This window comes from Pan paniscus, chromosome 4 (assembly GCF_029289425.2).
Source record: "Pan paniscus chromosome 4, NHGRI_mPanPan1-v2.0_pri, whole genome shotgun sequence".
NCBI lineage: Eukaryota > Metazoa > Chordata > Mammalia > Primates > Hominidae > Pan > Pan paniscus.
Genome location: NC_073253.2, coordinates 64661332 through 64688022, shown reverse-complemented (window position 1 = coordinate 64688022; position 26691 = coordinate 64661332). Strand labels below are relative to the sequence as shown.

Sequence of the window (26691 nt, the reverse complement as noted above, 5' to 3'; positions counted from 1 at the left end):
ATGAATCTGTGGCTTTCTGAGATAATGAGAAGGCATATGCACCCTCTTCTGTCCTCAGGCTCCTGTTCAAAATATTTCTCTTAGTTTTCCTCATAAAATTGATTGATCTAATAGTGTGTAGCTGTTAAAGCAAGGCTACATGTTGGTATTAAAAAAATTCATCTGGCTGGGCGTAGTGGCTCATGCCTGTAACCCCAGCTCTTTGGGAGCCAACATAGTGAAACCCCATCTCTACTAAAAATACAAAAATTAGCCGGGTATGGTGGCAGGCACCTGTAGTCTCAGCTACTTGGGAGACTGAGGTGGGATAATCTCTTGAACCTTGGAGGCAGGGGTTGCAATGAGCTGAGACCATGCCATTGCACTCCAGCCTGGGTGACAGAGCGAGACTCTGTCTCAAAACAAAACAAAACAAAACAAAACAAAAAAAACTATTAATCTTCATGTACAATATGTACAATTGTGTCAGTTTGCCATTTCCTAGAGTATTTGCAAAGATAAGGTAGGGCACCCCAGTCCCCAGGCTTGCCTCATTGTCCATATCTTCCTGATACCTCATACCAATACCAACTGTGCCTAGTACCTTCACATATTATAGATGCTATTGTTCTTGATTAGGTAAGAGATGGGAAAAAAAACATGAAGAGCTCTAATTTATATTTTAACCTATAAAATTATAGAATAAAAAGCACTCTCACCTGGGAAAGAGAAAACTTTAAAAAAAGAAAGAAAACCCTACAGCTTTTTTTTTCAAAGTCTAAAAGGGATATGAAAAACACAGAACAGTAATGTGTTAATAAAATAGATCAATTCAGTGCAAATAAAATAAAATCTCAAAATTGTAATGAGCTAAGCTTTGGCATAGGGTACTTAGTAAAATGTATTATTTTATTGCAAACACCAAAACCAAAACCAAAAAAAAAAATTCATTGTCTTATTAGGACACTATTTTCATCATTCTCTAATATTAAATCTCTGACCTTGTTTACATAGAAGGCACATTTACAACAACATGAAGAAAATTTGGGATGATACAGGCAAAATTTTTGTGCTCACAATTCATAACAATTCTTTTATGTGCCAGGAATTGTGTTCAGGTCTTGCCTTGGACTCTTTACAGAGATAGTAGCTCCTTCAGTCTTTACAACATTCCTATGAGTTATCTATTCTTAACCCTACTGTATAGATAGGAAAATATACACTTCTCATGATGACAAAGCTCATTAGAAGCAGAAAGAAAATTTCAACCCAAATCATGTGTATGTCAATCACACCACTTTGCTGTCACTTATCAATTTTATAATTGTGAAAGACTATTAATTTCAATTACAAATAAACATCTAATAATGCTTCTTTGTTGAAAATAATTATATAACTATTTAGACCAGCTCTTCTGAATATTGATGTGGAAATCACTGAAATACTATGCTCAGCAATGTGCTGCTCCTGGGAAACATCCTTCAACAATCACTCCTGAGTGCTCACCATGTGGCAGGTAATATCTAAGCACTGAGAATTGTGTACTAATCAATTATGAACCAGCCAGCATCCTACTAGAGACAGAGTAGCAAAGCAGTAAACACATAAATAAAACCATTCTAAATGCCAACAAACAAAGACTCATGATGTGAAGGTAAATGTAAAGGAGTAGCAACTTTAGCTAAAGGTGTTCAGGAAATATCTATTTGTGAAGGTTAAGATCTGAGCAAAGATTGGGGAGGCAGAGAAAACAACCAATGTAAAAATTCCTAAGGAAGGACCAAGCATCAAAAAACAGAAATAAGTCTAATAAAGCTAGTGAATAGTCTGCAAAAGGGGAAAACAATACAAGCTGAGTTTGAAAGGGTCAGCAGGGAATCATTCAGGGCCCTGGTCAAGTTAATTCTAAGTTATCAGAAGGTTTCATTTGGAGGACGCAGACAGTTATAAGATCCAATTAAAAATAAAAATAAAAAAACCTCACAGAGAAGGTAATAGTTTCATATACTTATATATGTATGTGACATACATATGTATATGATTACCATATATATACACGCCATATATATATACACACACGCCTATATATATATGCCATATATATATACAAACATGCCATATATATGTATATATAACATGTATATATATATGTATGTGTGTGTACATATATATATAACTGGGTCCATTCATTTTCCTGCACTTCTGTTCCAAATATATTTCTCAAAGTCAAACTCTTAAGGGCTGATGCCAAATAAGATGACTATGCCTTCAGGCAGGAAGAAATACAATTCTGTAATTCTGGTAATTCTGATTCATCTTGTTCTTTCTGTCTAGATGACAGTTTTCTTTTTGGTAACTGACATTGAAATATAGAACCTGCAAAATCAGCCATTTATCACACCAAGTCACTAGAAGGCTTCACATCTGAATAGCAGGAATGTTGCCTCTTACTAAGTCACACATGTCATTTTTTCTCCAAAATAATCTGGATATGATTGCATGGGATCAGTTTGCATCATGTGAGAAAGATGTATAGTGTTCTCCCTCATCCTTATTATGATTTGCATTATACTGAGCCATCACTCCAAATGCTCCATTATGGACGAGGTGCAACCATGGTGATTTTATTTTTCACTGATCTGGGGAAGCAAAAGAGACTGTCATCAACAGTTGATTATGGCATCCTACATTTCTGCTGTAACACAACCCTGAAATAACAGTAGATGGCAAATTTTTAAGTCACTTTTTGTCAAAATAATACCTATCATGTCTACTTTGCACCACATATACGCTGTGAGAAGAAAATAATTTCCTTCTTTATAAAATAAAATCTAAAATCCCCATTTCAGGGTAGAGTCAAGATAAGAGTCTATCATATATAGTTTTACCTGTGAATACTATGTTTAACTTCAGGGAAAATAGACATGAATGGAAATAAACATATATTTACTTTACTTAAGTGGCAGGGCATTATCCATGAGCTTGTGTACAAGAAAAATGTTATAACATAATAATAAATGTGGCATTTATTGGAAAAATAATCACCCCCATAAGCCATTTACAACCAAAGTGTCAACAATACTCTTAGTTTCTTTGTGAAATTTTAGATACCTTTATTTAAATATATCAAATTTTATTCGTGAATTCTACAAAAGCATAGATGCAAATAAATAATAATGGATTTCCACACCAGAGTAGAGAACTCAAAAACTAGCAGCTTTTTGAACACTTCTGTCTACAGAGAGCACTGGAACATTGGTGGCATAAGCAAACAATAAATTGCCAAGCAACTTGTATTTTCATACATTGTTCTTTACTTCTCTTGGTGTGATAAAAATTGGTCCTCTCAAGGTAGAGTGTGACTGGAGTAAAAAAGTGAACACATTAGTGTCTCCCTAACATCACTATTTCACATGGCTCACATGTTCCCACACCATCAAAAGCCTAAACCTGAATAATGCAGGCCCTGGCCCTGCTTACTGAGAATACTCATTACTATTATTGTTTTATTATCTAGGTTGTAAACTCTTTCATAAAGCTCTCAAAAAATCACCTACTTAAAAAAATCACAAAGGAAAAGATAGAACAAAAACTGCTAAAAAGTTGGAAAAAACTTTTCTGAATCTTTGTAAAAACTTTGGTGAATAGAAGCATATTAATAAGTATACAATTCAGGATAAAATGCTTATTAGTAGAGAACAAAAACATTAAAATATAAATGATTTTAGTATTACAATTAAAAGGAATAGATTTTCAGGTTTGATAAATAAAAACAAGACTCAACTATATATTATCTACAAAAAGCTCACTTGAAACACACACATTGAAAATAAAATGTGAGGCTGGGTGCAGTGGCTCACGTGTGTGATTCTAGCACCTTAGGAAGCCAAGGCGGTGGGTCACCTGTCAGGAGTTCGAGACCAGCCTGGCCAACATGGTGAAACCCTGTCTCTTCTAAAACTACAAAAAATTAGTCGGGCATGCTGGTGGGTGCCTGTAATCCCAGCTATGAGGCTGAGGCAGGCGAATCACTTCAACTCAGGAGGCAGAGGTCGCAGTGAGCTAAGTGAGATCATGTCATTGTACTCCAGCCTGGGCAACAAGAGTGAAACTTCAACTCAAAATAAAAAATAAAAAAAAAGAAAAAGAAAATAAAAGAAATTATTAAAAAACATATTACACAATTATTAAAGTACAGTGGCAATATTAATATCCAACAAAGTAGACATCAGAGGTAAAGAGAGTCATTTTATAGGGATAAAGGCAGCAATTCACCGAGAGGATATAACAACCCTAACTATGTATGAAATTAACAGCATAGCTTCAAAGTATCTACAATAAAAACTGATAGAACTGAAAGGGGAAACGGAGAAAGGCAAAATCATTGTTTAGTATATTAATATCCTTTTCTCAAGAACTGTGAGACCAAGCAGTCATAAAATCAGTAAGGATATGGAAGATTTGAACAACATTGTTAATTGAGTAAATTTGACCTAATTGACTATTACAGAACATTCTAATAAATAATAGCAGAAAAACATATTTTCTTGAGTGAATATAGAACATTCACTGAGACAGACCATATTCTTGGCAATGAAGTGATTCTCCATAAATCAGAGTAAGGTATAAAACTCAAAGATAATTAAATATATGATAGTAATATAATTTATTGGTAGCCAAAGAATCCTAAAGTAGTTAATTTGTAAGTACTTTCTAAGTCTGAATTCTTTAAAAAACAAAGTCCAAACAAAAGTAACACATTATAAGCAAAATGTACATATTGTGAGTAACACTTAAGATCTGGGTTTTATTGCTTGTATTTCAAGTGTTCTCAAAATTTCAAGTCAGTAAGTTTTCCTTATAAAAAAATTACTCTTATTATATCATACATTTATAAGACATGCTCCCTATTGGTTTAGACAAAAAACTAAATCTTAAGAATTGTAATTCTCTTAAGTGTGAAAGTTAGGAAATGAAATTATGCTAATATTCATCCACAATTAATAAATTATTAAACTCACACTAAATCTAATGTTTTGAAACCTGAAAATTGGTACTTCCATTAATGGAGTAATTTAAATTCCTATTAAGGTTGAGTTCACTTACAAAAAGTAAGTAAAATAAAGATTAATTTATAATTGATATACCCCAGAGGCTGCTCTGAGGGAGTCCCCCAGGGTAAGTGCCAGCTCCTGCTAATACCTAAAAGAGTGTCTATCAGCTTTCTAAGCACCTTGTGAGCTTGGGAGGGAGATCATATGGTAGCACCATCATCGGCCCCCTAATGCTTCCACTCTTGTTCAAATTATAGCACACGCCAATCAATAGGGACCCTGCCTCAAATCTTACCTGCCTCTTTTCCAAAACTAGTATATACTAGTTTCAGTCATATTTAAGCAGAGAGGGAGCAAGGTCTATTCAAGATTTTGAACAACAGAGTATGGATTTATATCCTGGTACTATAATTTACTAGCTATGCAATATGGGGAAATTGTTAATCTCTCTGTGCCTCAATTTCTTCACTTTTTTATGGTGACAATGATACTACCTACTTCATAGAGTCACTATGGGGCCTAATCAAATTAATATTTTTAAGAGCTTAGAATAGCATGTGGCTCCACAGTAAACAATGTGTTTGCTAAAAATATCATGGTGTTGCCTAAAACCTTTCAAAGATTTCTTATTGTCCTCAGGGACAAAGTCTATACTCTTTAATTTGACTTTCAAAATACCAACTTATCTTTCAAACCTCATCTCTGTATACCTAAGCTATGAGGACTTAAGTTTCTTGAAAAATCCCTTACATGTCTTTTTACTTAAGGAATTTACCTTGGCTAGAATGTATTTCTTTGGCTTTCTTGATAAGTCCTAGTCTTCTTATAAGTCTTAGTTCAGGTATCACTTCCTCCCTGGAGCCTTCCTTAGCCTCTAAAGCTGTGATACATCCTCAAAGAGAATTGTTTTTTTTAAATTTTTTATTTATTTGTCTTTTACTCATATGACTAGACTTTAGGCTATTTAAGAAATTAATTTTTGTGTATTGTTGTAATGTATATGCATAGCATATGAGTCCAATATATATTTATTCAAAAAAGAAAAAAATGAATAATCAATTAATGGGTCATACAGGAGCTATATTATAAAAACATAGATCACATTTCCTCCACTATGACCTCATTAGCTAGCTAGATGGTTGTCTGGGACCAAAAACATCCATGAGAGAAAATCAAAGAGATCAACCTGGTTGGTGATTTTATTTTGAACAGTTACAAAGGTAATATAAGTTAGTCACAGGCCTACTTGGTGATCCGTTCAAGACATACCCTGTCTCCATCTCTCAGCAAGTCCAGCTACTGAAGTAATGCTATTAAGCAAATTGCTTCAGTTCTCTGACTCCCAGTTACTTGGTAGGACTGTTCTTCTTGACTTTCTTGCAGTTGGTTGAGGCCATGTGACATTTTGGCCAAAAAGTTATAAGAAGTGAAATATATCACTTCTGAGTCTGATTGTTTAAAACCCTACAGAGCTATCTATCTCCCTGTCAAAATGACTGGCAGTGGTCATGATGGAGCTGCTTAGTCAGTCTACATCCAGGTATGAGATGACAAGAAGCAGGACTGCTAGCCCACCTATGATGGTTATGTAGTGGGAGTGACATATTATCATTTGCTGTGAGAAGCTACTAAGATATTTTTGCCTGCATGATAACATTCCCAATATTGAAAAAAAAATTGTCTTCAGGAAACTATTGACAACTCACAGACTACATACTGGAGCATGTGGATCAAGATTTCTAAAAACTCTGGGAAAACACTCCAAGGAAACTCTCTCCCAAATTCTATGAAATCTTTGTATTATTTTGTAGGCTCAAGTCTGTAACAATAACATTCTTTGCACGACAGAGCTATGAGGAAACTATTTTGATTGTTTCTTTGGAAAGAAATGAACTTTTAAAAATCATATAATTTAGGAGAATATGTTTCTAGAATAACTATTGTAAAATTATAACAAATTTAAGTTGTAGTTCTTAAGCTGAAGCATTTGCTTTTCATGTCAAATAATAACTGAACAAAATAAATTATCATCCAGAGATTTATACTGGGTAGAAAGGAAAATAATTAATCTGATACATTTGGTCTTGCAAGTTGAGTAAGATACTTTGCCAATTTGGAAATGTTCTATCTTGAATTTAGTCATCTCCTTAATTGCTTTTATTTTTTATACAAATGTTGTGGGTCTTTGCAGTTTTGAGAGGCAGAAAATGAATGATATAGCAATTAATAAAAACATAAAATTAATGGTTCTCCAACTAAGGGGTCGATCATACTGGTTTCCTCAACCTCAATACTCCATTCTTCAGTTCAAGGTACAATGGAATTTATAGCAGCCTGAGTCTCTGAAATAGGACTTCCTTGATCCAATGCTAATGTTCCATTGTGTGTGTGTGTGTGTGTGTGTGTGTGTGTGTGTGTGTGTGTGTGTCTGTTTCCTGATAAGGCAATTATATTTATTTTCTCCCAATTATAAAAAAAATGACTAATAGATATTTTGCTGACACACTGTTAGCAAATCTTCTGGTGAGAAATGTGACAAAAGAGGAGGATGAGGAAAAAATTCTGCTTCCATAAAGGTAAAAGTGGTTTTAAAAATTCATAGTATTAGCAAGAATTGTTTTTCTTGGAACACAGAGACAGGAATTGATTTCCTAAGAGTACGAATTACAGCTGGGATCCTTTGACCTCTCACTTATTAGAAAATAGGTATTATTATCTAACCCGAAATTCTGGTTAATTTCACTGCCTGCTATTTCTCCCCCAAACAAGAGTAACAACAGCAATGACAATAAAAACACCATCAATAAACAGTCCTACAACTGAAGAGATATTTTACAACAGTTTTTGGTGGAAAGAATGCATTGGTTTTTCAAACAGAATCTATCAATACATGGATTCTCTGACAATAGCCACAACAGACACAGGTGTTGGAAGTGACTCCATGCTGAAATAGAAGCTGGGGGGTACAAGTAAATGAATAATATACTCATGGAAAATGTGAAGACAAGTGAAGCATTTTGAATAAGGTAAGTGTTTTCAGAACTACAGGATAACTGATTTGCTGTTGGTCATGCAAGTGCCTGAATGCAGCAGTTTCTTGATAATCTGTTAGATATTTCTAATTGTTTATTTAGTAATTGTGAAAATTTCCTGGTTAAGAGTCTCCTACAAGGGCATCCATACTACAAGAAAAAGAGAGAGAGAGGAACTAGGTTCACTTTTTGTTAAGTTCTCTGACTAAATGCAGAGTTTTTAAGACTGCCTATAAAATTAAAATATATCGTTATTTCTCCCTAAAAACAACAAAAAAACCATTTAAGGATCTTTCAAAAATGTGTATGATTTGAATGCAAATGAATGTCTCATATTATATTCTAGCATAAGGAAGTTATTTTGCAATCTCAAAAGCATATTAATATTATTTTAAATATTTTTTTAAACTCAGGAAATCTCACCTTTTAGTAAAGCATGGTATGTAACAGCCCCTTTTTATTTCAATTGACTAATCAAAGGATTGTAATCATCTGGCCAAAACATCACTATTCCCCACTCCTTCTCTCTTAGAAGCCTTTCTAAATAGATAGTGGAGGTCTTTCCAGTGGAGCCAAAATGTGGCTTTAGAGCCATTCTCGAAATATTCTATTCAATAATTCACAATACATGAGAATTCATACATATTTGTTATGATTATTTATTTCCTTTTCTAATTCCTCCACAAAAATACAAATTCTCTTTTAGCAGGGGTTACTATTCATCTTTATATCAGATAGCACAGCTCAGCACATGGTATACATATGGCCAATTAATATATGATTAAGTTCTATATTTGATATTATAAAGATATGAAATTTTCACATGAAAGTCTCTCATTTTTATTTCGTATAGCTAGTATATAATTACATATGCAATGTTTAACAGGTTGTATAAAATCACATATCTAAGAAATGTAGTACTAAACAGAGTTCTTCAAAAATTGCAGCATTTTACCACGACATGTGCTCACTAAAAATTTTTTTCACCTGAAGTCATAAGCTTACCTAATTTCAAGCCATTGAAAATTTCTGAAATATATGAAATAATGATTCAACTAAATGAGAAGGGTGAAGGATTTAGTTGGTTAAGTTCCCAATAACACTTAGAAACAATAAAACAATCATCTTTGACATTAGGCAAATCCGGGTAATAGGGCAGCAGGAAGACTTCAGCAAAACTGTGAATTTTTAAAAATTTTTATTGCTTACTGGTGCCCTCCTTTCTCCTCTGCCAGTCAATCTAAACTTATCACATTCTAGATGAACCTTCTGCTCATACAAATGAACATTCTCTCCCTCAGATTGTGACACTCACATTCATACACCTATCCTTTCTGTATAAAGAATTACTCTCAGCTACCTGTCAACCAACAGCCTGCTAACATGTTACCTAGTAATAGCTTAAAGTATATTTCATATCTTCTATGATACTCTTGAAGATGATAAAGATCTTGAAACATAAATTAATCATTCCTAATAGTGAAATTTTAGTTATTAATATCACAATTCCCAAGAAATGTTTGAGAGCAGAAAACTGGTCACTTAGAACTTCAAGAATCCATTACTCATAACCTAGCAGTCAAGAGAGTGAATGCATCTACTACCTTGCAATCTATACATCATCTAATATTATTCTAAAGTCAGTGTTTATGTGAGCCTAAAATATTACAAATCTAGAAGTTCTTCAATAACTCTTTCCCAACACATTGGTAATTACTGGCACTCCTTGGTAATCACTGTTATTACAAAGTTGTCTCGCTTCTACAACAAATATGTGTCAGGAGAAGAAAGAGGAGTGATCTTTACTAGATTAAAGATTATCTAGAGCTACATTTCTCTCAATTTCAGTCTAGATAAAAATGAGAAAATATGTTTTAATTGTACCAGATTGTTAAAAGCTATGAATTCGAATGCTTGTGATTCATTGCCAGTTAACTGAAAGGAGTTGTTCTGAACATTTATCCTTCTCCTTAGTATCATCCAAAATGAATATTTTCACACAATGAAGAACCACTTCCCACACTAAGAAACTGTCACACTCACAAAGCTAGTTGATCTCCCAAGCATTACTGCTAGGTACTGTTAGGTAGTTATAGTTCCTGGATTCTAAATTTAAAAGCACATTTTACCACAATCCAGATTCTACTATTTTAATCTCAGCTACGATCCAGAATATTGAGGAAGAAAAAAATTTCATTCTTTCATAGATTCTGTGAAAGAATCAGTGAATTAACTTGACAAGCTAATTATATCTTATATAAATATGCTCTTCAGACTTTCAATTTTAGAGTTCACAAAGCACTTTCATATGAATTTTCCATTTGATTATCATTCACATTTTTTAAATATGAGAAAAATGTCTGAAAATGACTTGCACAAGATACTCCTGATTCTCATTTCAGAATTCTGAATTCCCCCATTCTCAACTCACATCACCACAAAAACAACAAAAAGAGCAAATTGAAATAATTATTGTAAAAATTCCCACCTATAAACAATCAGTGGGAAACCCTTTCTGATCCCACTACTCCTGACTTAGATAGGATTGTATCAAAATAGCTACCATTCCTTTATTTTGCAGCTGCTTCAAATTATCTGGAGCCCTGGGACCAGTCTCCAGAATCCTTCCTTACTCAATGTCTACTTTCACTTTAAAATGTAATAAGAAAAAGAATTTAGCTGCCTTAAAAAATGGTCTAAATGGCAGACTTAACTCAAAATAGCCACCAGAATTATATAACCAACCAAATGTATTTCCTTTTCACACTAAGACACGACTCATCTGATACAAAATCTAAATTGCACACATCAGCAAGACAGAAAAAGAAGTCAAAGCAGGTCTTTCTCAGCCATTACCTGTTGCAACTGAAGGGCTCTAATTTTATTTACTCTTGAGCTTTCATAATACAGTTACAGTGCCTCATAAATTGACTTTCTGTGACAATTGGTGATATACTTCAAAAAGTATGTTTATATTTAAATCAATCACTCTTTTGAAATAAAGCAGGCATAATCTTGTTTTCCAAATTTTAAATTAGTAAAAACACCTTTGACATTGAATCAGACTAAAGTGAAAGACTGGTTTATTAGAAAATGATAGTAAAAAAGCATGTACTTTCCCTTTTTCATTAGATAAGTATATTTAACATTTTCATCAGAGATTAGTTTGAGTTCACCTAGTTATTTGTAACAATAAAATATGCTTGGATGTCACTGTACCCCTTTCCAATGTCCATCATGTATCATCACACCTTTCTTATTTGCAGATAGGGGCACTATATACAAGACCAACTAAAGTGACTCGTTCAACTGAGATAATTACTAGGATAATTAAAGTAACCCATGCTTATTATAAAACACTCTGGCAATTAAACCAGACTTCAAGTTTAAACCAGAAGCACATCACAAATTTTGTCTCCAACTTTGATAAACCAATAGTATTAGCAACTTTCACTCTAATAGCACACAAATGAGTCTAAAATAGCAGTAGCCATAATATATATGGTATCTGCACGCACAAAGAAAGGAAAAACTAAGACATCTATTCGGAAACTGGACAAATGTAAGGCTAAATGTGCTTTGTCCTAAATTAGCCTGATTCATCTGCTGCTTCAGTTCTTCAGTTGGTATATTTTGGGGATAAGTAATGCATAATAAGGGTCAGGCACACTGGCTCGTGCTTGTAATTGAAGTGTTTTGGGAGGCTGAGGTGGGAGGATAGCTTGAGGCCAGGAGTTCCAGACCAGCAGAACAATATAGCAAGACCCTGTCTGTACAAAAGAAAAAAATTTTAAATTAGCCAGGAGTGGTGGCATGCACCTGTAATCCCAATTGTGTGGGAAGATCCCTTGAGCTTAGGAGTTCAAGGTTGCAGTGAGCTATATAATCCCACCACTGCACTTTAGCCTGAGCAAAAGAGCAAGACCCTATCTCTAAAAAAAGAGTAATGCATAATAGTATTTATAATTCTTTCAATATCTGACAGGGCAATAAGCACAATAAAGGGATAACAATTAAACTCATTTTGAGATTTTTATATTTTAAATTCATGGAAACATTCATAATATAACTTATTTCAATAAACTTTTTAGTTTCAACGTGTATGTTCAACAATAACATCTCATTTGAACCTTAGATTCTATGAGATTGGACAGAAAATCATCAATATCCCCATACTGTCAATGAGGAAGTTGATTAATTTTTCCATGATTTCTAAATTCCCTTGGAAGATTTCCCAGACTTTGCCACTTGGAAGGTCATATAGTTTCACACTTAGGTATGAAAGTGGCCATATTTAGTGTGCTTTCCCTAGAACCTCTCTTCTACTCCCTACCACACACTCATATACAATACCTTTCTCTTGGTTTTGTTGTTTACACTATAAATGCTTGTAATACTGGATTCAAGACATTGTTGTTTTATTTATTGGTTTGTCTATTTACATGTTTTCTTTTCCTACTGAATTGAAATTCCATTGAGGGAATAACTGAAATCATTTAGCAAGTGCTTTAGAGCCCAGTTATTTCCCTGACACTATGCTAGGAACTGAAGATGCAGGAGAGCTATGATATCTGCCCTTTTGGAATCTAATATGTAATTGTAAAGGCACAGATTTAGAGAGATTACAAATTGATGAATGTTACAAAGCAGAAGCACAAGAAGCTATACCAGATCCATTATAGATGGAACTAATTGTGTCTGAGAGATTAGTTAATTCTACCTGAAAGAAGCAATGCGTAAATAAAATGAGATGGATAATCTGAAACTGTTGAAAGGAAAAAAGTTCTAGAAAACATGAACACATATTTTCATGAACATGAAACATAGGATTTGAAATGTGGTATTTGGCAAATTAAAGAGGTTCAACATAGTTAAAGAATATGAGCAAAGAGTTTCACAGGTTGAGAGAGTTTGGCCAGAAACAAATTTCAAAGGGCCTTGAATATTGCATTGTATATTGACAGTAATGAAACGTTACAGAAATATTTTCAGCAGGTGGGTAATATGGTAATAGTTACTCTTCAAAACTACCACTTTTGAGTTCCTGAGAAGGCAAGCAAGGGTGAATTTTAAAATAGTTATGAATCGAGAATAGAAATCCAAATGAGACACAAATTGGCTTGGACTAGGATGGTGATAAGGGGATCAAGTGAAGAAGTTACAGGATTCCAACCACAATTGGGAAGTAGTAGAATCAGTAGGACTTGGTTATTTCTTAGAAATTAAAAGAGAAGGAGAAGAACACTTTTTAGATTTCTGACTTGAGCAACAGGAAATAAGGGAAAAGGAGAAGATTTAAAGAAAAAATGAACCTACTGAGCTTGAGGAACTCATGAGATACCTTTGTAGATGTCACTGAGTCATGTGGATATTGAGGCAACTGGGTATATAATTTAGAAACTTGGATATCAATCTGATTATTATCAACATATAGCCATGGAATTATAGAAAAACCTGCAAAACAAGTAAACAGATTGGGACAAGGATTGGGCATTAAGAAGGCTGAATGTTTTAATCTTAAAATGGGAAGCATGAACATTTCAAATCAGATCTTATATTCTGACATTTAACTGAGATTACCATGTCAAAAGCACTGAGATGATACAGATCTGCCACGGGGCACTGACCAAAGAGCATTCATAAAATTAAGCCTTACCTCTAACATATGTATATATACACCACGCACACCCTGTTAAAACTTTTTAGTTGTCTTGGGGCTGGGCGCAGAGGCTCACGCCTGTAATCCCACCACTTTGGGAGGCCAAGGTGGGCAGATCACCTGAGGTCAGGAGTTCAAGACCAGCCTGGCCAACATGGTGAAACCCTGTCTCTACTACAAATACAAAAATTAGCCAGGCATGTTGGGGACACCTGTAATCCCAGCTACTCAGGAGGCTGAGACAGGAGAATCACTTGAACCCAGGAGGCAGAGGTTGCAGTGAGCCGAGATGGAACCAACTACCCTCCAGCCTGGGCGACATAGCAGTTGCCTTGACTTAACATCTCATTTCCAAATAGAACTCATTACATTGTACATTAAAACTTCAGCATATCTGTTAAGCTATCACATTAAAAAGTAAATAATATAATATTGAAAACAATTATCTCACAATACTAATAATTGTTTAGAGAAGGAACTTAAAACTCTGTTTAATTGGAGAAGAAAGTATAGTTAGAAATCATTTTACATATACGAATATCCGTAGTCATCTTTTTCTTTTTTTCAAGAAATGAACTAGCCAAGCAAATGGATGATTCTAGGAGAGTGTAAATGAATAACTTCAAAGAAAACAGTCCGGCATTTTAGAAGATAGAACCTTAAAGTAACATAACCAATAGAGGACACCTAGTGGTCTTTAGCAGAATCAATATTTGCTTGCAGAAAATATCAGGCAATTCACACACATGCAATAATGTTGGTGTTAGTAGATGTGCTAATTTCAGAAAGATGTCATCATATATTTATAAATATTACAGAAATATCAGTTTAAATATTTCAGATAACTTCCACATGCTTCATTTCATTTGAACTTCAAAACTGTTTGATCGTTCATGGGCATAAATAAGTCACTTTATGTGATTTTCCCTAGATTACCTAGAAAATAATGTCACAGTTGAAATATACACTAATTTCTGGTATAGAATCCATTCCATACCATCATAAAAATTGAAACCTCCAATATAATTGATATTTAAAATTGTAAAACACTGCAAATAGACTTCATAGAAGGCCTTATCATATTTCATTAACTGATACAAACATTTTTTGACAGCAAGAGTACTTGGCAAAGATAAACCTTTTTTTAGCTATCTAAAAAAGTACTGTGTTTGACACCGACTGCATACAAAAAAATGCGAGGAAGTGATAAACCTCTCTTCTAACTGGGGGTGTTAGCTCTATCCACGGTGGCCTCCAACCCCCTTCATTCTGTAGCACTCTAAAATGTAAATCTCCTGCCTAAAATGTATCAATGGCACCTTTTGATTAAGTCCATCATTAGCACAAATTCTGGTCTACATCTCCAAACTCAATCTGGGAATCTGCATCTACTGCCCTAGGCTGCTTGTATCTCGTGTCTTCTGGAACACACTCTTCTCCCTGGTCCACTTGTTCAGCCTGGTAATCCATTCTCCAGATTCAAAATTCAGTTCAGTATGTTTCAAGGCCTCCTCTTGTGCAAAGCAATTGTGTTGCTCACTCCCTTATTTGTGCCACTACTTCCCACACCATCTGTGATTATTTGCTCACATCTGCTTTTCTTACAAAACTGGCATCAGTCTTCTATCCTTATTTGCAGCATCTCCACATACAGATTACTCAGTAAATGCTTGGGAGTGAAGAACGGATACTCTCTTATTATTATTTAACGGATTTAGAACATGGGAGATTGCCAGTATTTAGCGGATAAACATGCTCTGATTATTTATTGTGTTTATAACCCTGCACTAATACACAAAAAGATTCAAGGGCAAAATTTGACACTGATTCTTCCCTATGATATCTATGTCTGGCAAAAGGAAAGCAAAATGTGTGTAATAAAGCATTAGTAACCAAATTATCATGAACAAACGCATGTAGAGCCAGTAGAAATTTTCACTGGAAAGGTATTGACTGTCACGGTAGAGTGTGTCGATGTAGAATACCTTCTGGAAATGAGTTGAAGTCTGATTCTTTTTTTTTTTTTTTGATGGAGTTTCACTCTTGTCGCCCAGGCTGGAGTGCAATGGCATGATCTCAGCTCACTGCAACCTCTACCTCCCAGGTTCAAGCTGTTCTCCTGCCTCAGCCTCCTGAGAAGCTGAGATTACAGGCTCCCGCCACCATGCCCAGCTACTTTTTGTATTTTTAGTAGAGACAGGGTTTCACCATGTTGGCCAGGCTGGTCTCGAACTCCTGACTTCAGGTGATCCACTGCACCCGGCCTTAACTCTGATTTTTAAAGGAGTGATAGAAAAAAAAAAAAAAAGCCTTTCCAAATTGGAGATGTAGCAGGAATAAAATTATAGAAGCAGAAAGAATCATTTCCTGCAAGCAGCACTGTAAAACTGAAACACAAACAGAAAAGAGTTGGGTGCAAATATGAAGTGACAATGGTGAGACCAGGGAACAATGTGCTGGAGAGACTTGAAGGCACAGCAAGGAAACACAGATTTGATGTGATAAGTAATAGGGAGCCTCTCTAAGTTCTAATACAGGGCAGGTTTGGGAAAACTCTGCAGTTTGCTTATGGCAAGTCTTAGAATCCTATGTGTTTTTAAAAATATAAAAGTAATTAGAATATGTATTGTATAATTATAGATAGGCAATTTATAGTAACAGTTAGTTTCTACTCTACACCAATTTGAATGCTAAAATTAACCAAAGATAGAAACTGTAATCTGCATTAGCTCCCTATGGAATAAATTTCCTTATTACTGCTCTGTTGTTATACATAATTTGTATATTAAACTATCTCTAAGCCAGTATAAAAATCTAATATTGGTTTCAAGACAAGCATTGAAATGTTCAAGACACATTATTCATCTGAAATTGCTATAGATACAAAAGATCAAAACCACAGGCCCTCTTTCCTGTCCCAAAATGTATTTAATTAATTGTAATATGTCCCAGTTCTATACAAAGGAGGTTGGGGAGATAGGAAATGATGAATAAAAAGTAAAATATTATAGTTATATATTCCAAAGCCATAGTTATTATATAATGATGCATTTCCCACTTTTTAAAATTAAGAAGAATTTATGCTTTACCTATGACATTAAGTCCTACAAAGAGATAATCATTACAGAGTAGCATTTGTATTTGCAATTAATATTTCCTAAACCTCTAAAAAATTTCGAAGGTCATCTCCTGTTGATAAAATGACTGAGATCAGCAGCTGTAAAGGAACTCTTCACCTTTACAAACTGAATAATCTCCTATTCACTAAGCCCTTAATCTACTCTTTATCTCTTCAGTGGCTTGTGATTGTCACATATTCCATTTAATTTCCAGGGATTTCCTCACCGTATGTCTCTTTTAGGAAGATCACAAGGAATTTGTTACCCTTGTGATAGGTTATGAAATAGCAGTCTGGCTTGGATCACTGTCTTTAAACACAATAACAACAACGACAATGCTGAATTCAAATAATAGTTTTTTTAAACCAAACATAAAAATAGGAAAGATTCACCTCAGCTTTCTAGCTATTACAAGAAAAGAAATTTCTGGCTTGATTTATCTAAATTGTCTCTGGTTTTTACCTCACCTGGCAATATATATAAAGTTTCAGTGTAATGTCACAGAAAGCTATTTTTACATCCCAAATCTATTGATCTTATAATTGGTTCATGAAAACAACTTCCCTCCTCACTTCTTAACGCCATGTGTTTCATAAATTAGTTGCTCAAATCAGTTTTTTCCTCCTGTATTAACCACTAATTCAGCTTTAGTAATGATAATAACATAAGCACAAAAATTTAAAGCTTCTGTATCTCATTCATAATATTTTTCTAATTTATCTGGCATCAGGGCTTCTTGTTTTTCAGTTGAACTAATTCAGTCCAGAAAAAAAAAATGTATTGTTGAAGATGGAAGCAGCTTCCTATAGAAGGCAGCAGCTTTCCTCAGGAATGATTCATTTAGAACAGTGGCAGCTTCCAGACTTCACACATTACTTCCCCAAATTTGCTGAATTTAGCATTAGCCAGCTTGATACTAAAACACCCAGAACCAAAGACATGTGGGTGAACTCACATCTTCCTCTGAATTTTTATTGCAAAAGCTCACAGAGCTAGTTTTTCTGATTTATTTGTTGTATTTCTACTTGTAAACACATCCTGGTGACATTTACAAAAATCAGGTCTCTCTACCTGTTTCCCATTTTGGAGCCATTCAAGTTTCTTGGAGATTATGGTTAGAAACATGTAGGTGATGGAAAGATTAATTTGTATTAAATTCTGGATTATGACTCTGTTTCTTCCCTGTTGAACAGCATTACTAATGGGCATTAAATACCCATGATATATGATATTATATGGGGGTATCATATAATCAAGAAAACATTCTTCACCTAAATGGGCTTATGGTTCATTTATTACCAAGGTCATTTATTTATAAGAAACATGTTGCCAACTCACAACTCTAGCCTGAATGTGCTTGGTTACCAAATGTCTGTAAGTGCATATTAAATTGCATTTTACAATAATGATAGCAGTGAGCTGATGTTCCTAAATTTTATCATGGCATCTTTAAAACACATCATGTTACACAGACCTAGGTGCCTGTAATTACTGCCAGAAGCCAAAGGACATTGGTGTTAAGGAGTATACTCTTATATGACCACATGGCCTGCCATTTTATCTGATAGGATGCCATCTGTTCATCCTGCTGCCATTCTCTAGGGTAACTGGGCTAAAACCACAAGATACTAAAAATAGTCACATTGCTACTGTATTTTTAATTGACTGGATGTTTATATCAGTGACTTTCCTCTCACAGGATATTTGTTAAAATATTTTTCCGTGGCCTTGTTTTAAGAGGTACTATTCAACTCTGTTGCATTGCATGGCCCACAGTCTTACTTAAGAAAAGTTCCCTATAATTCGTTAGACAATCTATAAAATGGTAGAATATTAAGATATTTATAACTAAAACATTATATATCATAGTAAGAACCTATATAGTTTTGCAGTTAAGAGCACTGGCTCCTGAGTCTGATTGCCAAGTTTGGAATCCCAGCTCCACTTCTTACTAGTTCTATGAATCTGGACGAGTTACCTTATTGTATTTAATTGTTCTCATCTGTAAAATAATGACAATAATTATATTTACATCATTGTGTTGTTAGGAAGATTCAGTGAGCTAATATATGTAAAGAATCAAACATACTAGTTGATGTGTAATAAGCCTTCAATAAATATTAGCAATTATTAGCAAGAATCATCTTGGTTTGGTATTAATCTCAAATTAGCATAAAAAGGCTTTGAGAACTGAACATTTATTCCATTTTAGATGGAATGTGCTACATAGAGAAAAATTACAAGATGAATCTGATTTCTCAAATGTGCTTCATTTGCTTTTAAATATATCCCATATCTATATTTTAAGAATGATCCATTTTTATGCCTTTTTATCAGTGTATTATGCAGTGTTTTATTATTGCATGTCATTTCCTGAAATCCTGTGAACCAAAATGTCACTGACAAGCACATACAAAAACACTGCTACCGCCTCACAGAAATCAAAGAGAACTTCCATTTTATGACATATTTAAAAACATAATTTATCTTGAAAATGCTAAAAAGTATTTCTGTAGGGAGGAAAGCAATATTCTATAGCCAGTATATGACCTTATATGACTTTCATTAGTGTCGGTTTAGGCATTCTACAAGTCTTTTGGACTCTTACGTTTATGCAGACAATAAAATTCAGGTTATAATTAATACAAAAAGACTTAGGAAGAAAAGGAAGTCAAAATGGTTAATATTCAGACTTTGAAGATAGGGATATAAACTCCTTTGCTTGATGATGGTTTAACTCAGATCTTTGGAAACTCCAGTTGGCTGAGCCCTCTCAGGTCCCACCCACTGCCTAACAACAGATGCTCTATTCAGCAAAATATGGGCCTGATTGGTCAGATTCACTCCATTTATTCACTATACTCTTTGTGTTTTCTATGTACTAATGTCCTCATGAATATGTTCCTTTTTAGTATTATGAAATGAACTAATAGGGAGAAACTATAATAAGTTACTATAGGCAAGGCATAACAATAAGCAAAATTAATACGCTAAAATCAAAGCCTTTATATATACAATTTGGAAATAAAGAAACAATCTGTTTTACCCAATCATGAATTCAATGAAACTTCAATATTAGAGGATACAAAAACCACACTATCTCACAGAGCTAATGATGTGCCAGATTAGCAATCAGACCCTACACATCTTTATCAAAATAATGGCACTTGATGTATTTATATTAGATAAAAAAACCAAGGTGGGAAAGGGGTTGTATTGATCAAGATAATAATTGCTGATTAAAGTGCATTTATTTAAAAATAAAATAAATTGGCATAAAACGATCACTATTTTTTTCAGTTCATTCAAATCCATTATTTGATCATATATTTTAGGGATACAAGTATATCACTTATGCATGGAAAAGAGGAGTCAAATACATTTTTCTACTTGAATTTCATAAAACTCATTACACATTGCACAGTTGTTCATTGTAAAACAGCCATAATTAACAATTTTATGATATAGATTTAAAAAAGAAAAAGATGCATCTTACCTCTTCCCATTGATGTATGTATCTAATTAACCTTGAAAGTCGTAATAAACGCAAGAGACTGAGAATTTTTGTAAACCTCACAATGCGAAGTGCCCTGGCTGTCTTGTAAACTTCAGAATCCATTCCTTTTTCTACAATAAGAAAGATATAATCCACTGGGATGGATGAGATGAAGTCAACCACAAACCAGCTTTTTAAATAATTCATCTTGATCACTTTGGGGTCCAGGATGATTTCAGAACTGTCTTCATTGACAGTCCCAGTCCTAAAATTCATGATCAGGTCCAATAGGAAAACTGTATCTGATGCCACATTGAAAATAATCCATGGTGTTGTTGTTTGCTCTGTAAAGAATGTGATTCCAACTGGTATGATGACTAGATTTCCAACCATCATTATAAGCATTATTAAATCCCAGTAAAACCTACAACAAATAAAAAATCAGATTTTAAGATATAGAAAATAACCAGCCTATCCCCCCCATGAAAAATTATTACTGACATATAGTGAGATCAATAAGTAAAAGAACAAAGAAATGATTTTATTTTTTAAAAATGTAATTCCTTAAATGGCTATATGTTTAAATCTAAGTAAAATTAATATATTCTTAAACCAAGGCATTATGATTACGGAATTCTAAAAATTATGTGATATGAAGCATTATACAAATAAAATCAAAAACATTCATACCCCCATTTATTTAGTAAAGAGGCAAAAAAAGCAACCTACCTTATACTTAATACAAAATATAGACAGAAACTAGAAAGAAGTATAAGATTAGAAGATCTGTAAGAAAGACTTTGGGAAGGCTCTTTGAAGATGTTTTGAATTATTTTAGATGTCAATTTACCAATCATAGATTAGAAAAAAAACCCAGAAATAAATAGGATACTCTAACAATTTTAGTACTGCAAATTTATCTCAAGGAATACAGATTAGTTTTGCCATGGAATCTAGAATACACTGGAGTTTTGCAGTACTCCAAATATTTTATGCTTTATTTTTCTTTTGCTTGAAATAAGAAAACTAATTTTGGTCTGATGCTAAAAAGAACTGAGCAAGTTCTACTCCATATTTGAAACTAGAATCTACCTAAAATTTGTGTTTTTATTACTACTTTATTGAACAACTACTTCAAATATATTGCCACTACTTTTCCATAAAAATTCTTTCTTTCTTTCTTTTTTTTTTTTTTTTTTTTTTTTTTGAGACGGAGTTTCATTCTTGTTGCCCAGGTTGGAGTAAAATGGCACGATCTCAGCTCACTGAAACCTCCGCCTCCTGAGTTCAAGTGATTCTCCTCCCGCCTCAGCCTCCCGAGTAGCTGGCATTACAGGCGTGCCACCATGCCCAGCTAAAAAAAATCTTTAACATTTCTAATTTAATTCTGAACATGCCTATGACTACTAAGTACCTTTTGAAATATTCTTATCTCAACTTACATTAAAATTGAGAGAAAACCAGGAACTTCATTGCTGGTTTATATAGCTTAACTAAATTCACTTGACATAACTATAGTGTTATTTTTATAAGGGTTCTTTCAGTCTGTTGACACTCCTATTAATCAAATATTTATAGTTGTTACCGTATATACTTGCAAAAATGAAAAAATAAACTAACACAACTGTATAATCGTGAAATGTATCCAGAAACATGAGTTACTTTATCCTAGTCATAGGTATGTTATTTGAGGAGTTTTGTATAAACAATATAAACTTCCATGATAAAAATGTCTGTTTACCAAGATATTTTTGTTTTACATGAATACTCCTACTTAGACTATTTGAGCTACATTTTGGTGAGGTATACATGTGTATAAAGCTTTCAAAGTTACTATCATCTGTAATTAAGAATGACTCCTGAAATAAAAGTACTAGTTGAAGAAAAAACTATAATAGGCCCTAGCTCCCCTGTCTCCAGCCTCAGGATGTTGTAAAGGATAAGCGTTTGTTATTTTGAAGATTTCACCAGTATTTCTGTCAAAACTTGCCTGCAATTTTTGAAACAACTGTACAAATACCCATGTCAGTCATACAACATGTACTGGCAGTTTAAATGAAATGGTTTTATATCTTCTCACAAAGGAAATGCAAAATATACCATTCAACACAATAAGGACAGAGGAGAGATGTAGAGGAGGAGCAATATTGTAACAGCTATTTCACAAAGAAATGGCACTACTAAACTCTAAAATGAAACTGTGTGTACCCTGAGGATTTTTCACTTCTGGGCACTCCTATCAAGTCCCTTCTGTAAGCTTCTCTCTCTGCCCTCCCCTTCAAGGCTGTTGTTCCCCTGGGTGTCACACATAGCCCTTTCATCTTCTATTCTACGCATTGCCCTTGAGAAATATTATACACTTATCCATGCCTTTAATAATTAATTTGTAACTGATGACCCCAAAAGCTTTATCTTCAGTCCATTCCTATCTTCTAAGCCTCCTAATCCTCATAATCAGTAGCCCATTAAATCTCTCTCCTGGCATATCTCACACTCATCTCAAACAGCATGCCTAAGCTCAAACTCATAATCTCCTCTCCCACATATATTCCTCACATATCCCCTATCTCAGGGAATGGAATAACTCTATATGTGATTTGCAAGCCAGAAACCATGGAGCCATCCTAAATAACTCCTGGCCCTAAATCTGCTCAAACCCATATCCAATTGATCACCAAGGCTGTTTAGTTCTCACACCTAAATGTATGTTGTATTCATCCATTTGCACTTTACTATTCCCACTGCAGCTGTCCTCATTCAGAAAGTCTTACCAGCTGTTTTATTTAAATACAAGTCAATTAAATGATTTTATTTTACATTTTCTAACCTGTTCAAAGAAGATTATTACAGAGCCAAATATACAGGGTTTTATGGATTAAACGAGACGATATATGCTAATCCCAGGGCCTGGCATATAATTGTGGCACACAATGCCAGTGGCCTAGTCAGTACCCATTTACCCTTCCTCACTTACCACAAGAAATCCAATTTTGTGGGAAGCACCCAGCAACCTAATGAAAAATACTCCTTTCTACAGACATCTTTGCATTTCTGTAATTAAGATAGAAGCTTTTTTTGAAGGAAAACTAATATCCCATCCCTCAGAGCAATAGAGATGAAAAGAAAGCACCATTCATTCTTTACTACAGTAATAATGCTTATCACACTATAGCTTTTTGCTAGCAATACTTAATATGGTCTGAAGCCATTAGATATCTCAATACCAGTAGGAAACTCTGTTAAACCCCATAATATCCTTTTAAAGTAACATCGACTCTATTTTGCAGACAAAACCACAGGTGCTTTTATATGCTTACATAATATTGTCTTTAGTTAGCATGGATTCATTCCTTAGGTAATAAAAAAATACAATCATCACCTGTTCTAGAAGTGCAATATACCTTCTTTAAAAAAAGTAAATGGGTTCTTAAAAATTGACCTCATGAAAATCTCTTACCTAATTGCCCATGAGTCTTTCTTTCTAGCTCTTTACTCTCAAAATTTCTCTTAGATACCCAAGCTCCTTCTTTACCTTAACTCTCAGTTTCTATGTCTTGCACATTTTATTACCATATCATCTTTCCTATCTATCCCCTCCTTCCATTCTTATTTCTCTGGTCTGGGCAGAGCCACCTTCTGCTTGAAATTCCTCATGAGTCTCCTGCCTCTTCTTTCTAATCAAGTCCCACCACTCCCAAAGCAACTTACCTAACAATCAATTTGCTAGGTCAACAACCAGCACTGACTCTCTCAATTAAACGAAAACAACTTAGTCTGTTTGTCAAGGCACTCCGGGATATGGCCTCCTCCTGCCTTTCCATCCCCCTCTTTTAACAATTGAGGACAAGCATCCCATAGCTCAGGCAAGAGGGCACTTGCTCATGCTTTGCCCTCATGCCTACCTGGGTACACATACAGGAGATATGATTACTTCCATTCCAGCTATCTTTCTACCTAACAGCATTCTACTTCTCCCTCAAATCCCATTCTGGCAATGAGTTTCTTAGTTTGTTTGTGTGTGAGTGTGTGTTTTATTTTTGTTTTAGTAGACTTTATTTTTAGAGTAGTTTTAGGTTCATGGAAAACTTTAGCTGAGTGTACAGAGATTTCTTATATGCCTCCTGCCCCTACACATATATAGTCCCTCCCCATTATCAACATCCCCCACCATAAAAAAAATTGTTACAAATGATGAACCTACACTGACATCTCATTATCACCCAGAGCCCACAGTTTACATTAGGATTCACTGTTGGTGTACATTCTATGGTTTGGGCAAATACATAGTGACATGTATATACACCAGTAGTTTCACTGCCCTAAAAATCACATGTGCTTTTCCTATTCATCCTTCTTTCACCTCATTTGTTAGTTTTTTTTTTTTTTACAACCCTCAGAGCAGCATATATTCTCAACATGTTTCCTAATTTATTTTTAATTCTGTTACTATTTGTATGTGTTTCTTCCATCATTACTGATTTAAGTTATTTAAAGTTCAAAACTGTATCTTGTCTTCTATATATTTTCTGCTATAAGATAGACAGCATCTAAGATAGCAAATGTTAAGAATATTTATTAATTGGATTTGTAATGAAAACACACACTTTAATGGGGGATATTTAAAGAAAACCTTTTATAATAAGCCAAAGAGCCATTAACAAAGTAAATAATAATTTCTTATTTGTCTTGCATATAGATCTGGATTTTACTTATTAAGGGTTTTCATTTTTACAACAGAATATGTTAAAATAAATAAAATAGGAAACAAAGAGGTTAGAAATATGCTCTTAGGTTAGATATCTAAAAAACAAAAGAGTTGTATATTTGAGACGATTTTACATATCATATATCTACCTACTTCTATTCATCCTGCCCCAGAGAAAAAGTATTTGTAAAAGAACTTGCTTGGACTTTGAAGGCAGACCACAGTTAAAATCCTAGCTCCACTAACTGGATGATTTGGAGCAAGATATTTAGCTGCCATAAACTTTCATTTTTTTCTACTACTCTTAGAGTTACTCTGTGTGAGGACTACATGCAATAGTGTATGCAAAGTGTAGCATATAGAACCTGTATGAAGAGAAGCCACGACACAAAAATGATAGCTTTGGAATTCTATCTTACACTGGAATCTCTGTGGTATCCTGAATAAGGTGCCAGTTCTCCACAAAGCCTAACGTCAACAATGATAGGACTCTTTACTTATTTCTCCTTCCTTATAATAAAACCCCATCAACTGAAGGGGATGGAGAAAGAAACTGTTATGTAGAAACTTCCTTTCTCTGAAATACCAGCAAAGCAGAGAGGACACTCACTGGAAAACTAATGATCTTTATAATTACAGCAAAGTCATAATCTAGGTAACTATTTTACCTTTTTCACTGGAAATATATAGAATAGGCTAAAGAAAATAATATATTATCACTAATAAGTATAATATCAACTACTAATAAAATAATTTTCATAGGCCACTTATTTTTTATGTAGAGTGTATCTTCTCCCTATAGGTTTTTAGAAGAGATAAAGTGGCATTGTAAAGATTAGTCCATGATACTAAATCAAGAAGAATTTCAAATTCAGTCATACTTTCTTTTCTCTACCCACATGCAACCCTTTAAGGCTTGTGGTAAGGAGAACTCCTCCTTGTTCCAACAAGAACTTCCCACTCTTCTTAAGGTTCCCCAGCCCCAATTGCTTACGTTATCTTCTCTACTTGAAACAGCCTGATGTCAGACATTTCTAACCTAAAGTTTTAATGAGATTTAAATAATCGCCATACTTTACTACTACTAAAGGTGCTTGTATTTACAATATTCTCTCTAAATATTGAATGAAAAATTCTTTTCTCCCCTCTCTGTGATGAAATAAATATTTGTCATTAAGCAGAATTGAATAAAAATATTTATGGTTAATTTCCTGACACGGTACCAGATTTACAGACGCTCCTATTTTATCTACAGTTGAAGTCAAATGATGTCATAAATCTGTCCCCTCAACTCACACTTAAGATTCACTTCTAAAAGAAAGAAATAGAATTCCCAAAAGATAAATGCTTTTGATAACTTCTCATGAAATATAGCACCTCTTTGGCTGATATACAGCCATAGTGTGCTGCTTCTGTGATCTGTCACTGGTTTCAAAATTAGTGGTATTCTGGGAGATTAATTAACATCACTAGCCACAATATAAAAGTTTGGACCATTGCATTTAGAAGAATGGCCTCTTGATATCAATTATTTTATAAATATGAAACATGAATTGAGCATGTTTATAACAACTTATCAACCTGCATAAATAAACAAATAAATAAGCAAATAAATACCCAGCTAGATTTAATTTTTATAACAACAAT

The 26691-nt window shown here is 34.1% G+C and overlaps 1 protein-coding gene across 1 annotated transcript in view; it reads right to left on the bottom strand.

Annotated features, from left to right (window-relative positions):
• The window catches only part of HCN1 (hyperpolarization activated cyclic nucleotide gated potassium channel 1), a 443637-nt gene that overhangs the window by 377715 nt on the left and 39231 nt on the right, over window positions 1–26691 (bottom strand). Inside the window, exon 2 of the mRNA XM_003811014.8 lies at window positions 20340–20763. Within this exon, the coding sequence (XP_003811062.3) occupies window positions 20340–20763 (424 nt within the window). The remainder of the gene's footprint in view (window positions 1–20339; window positions 20764–26691) is intronic.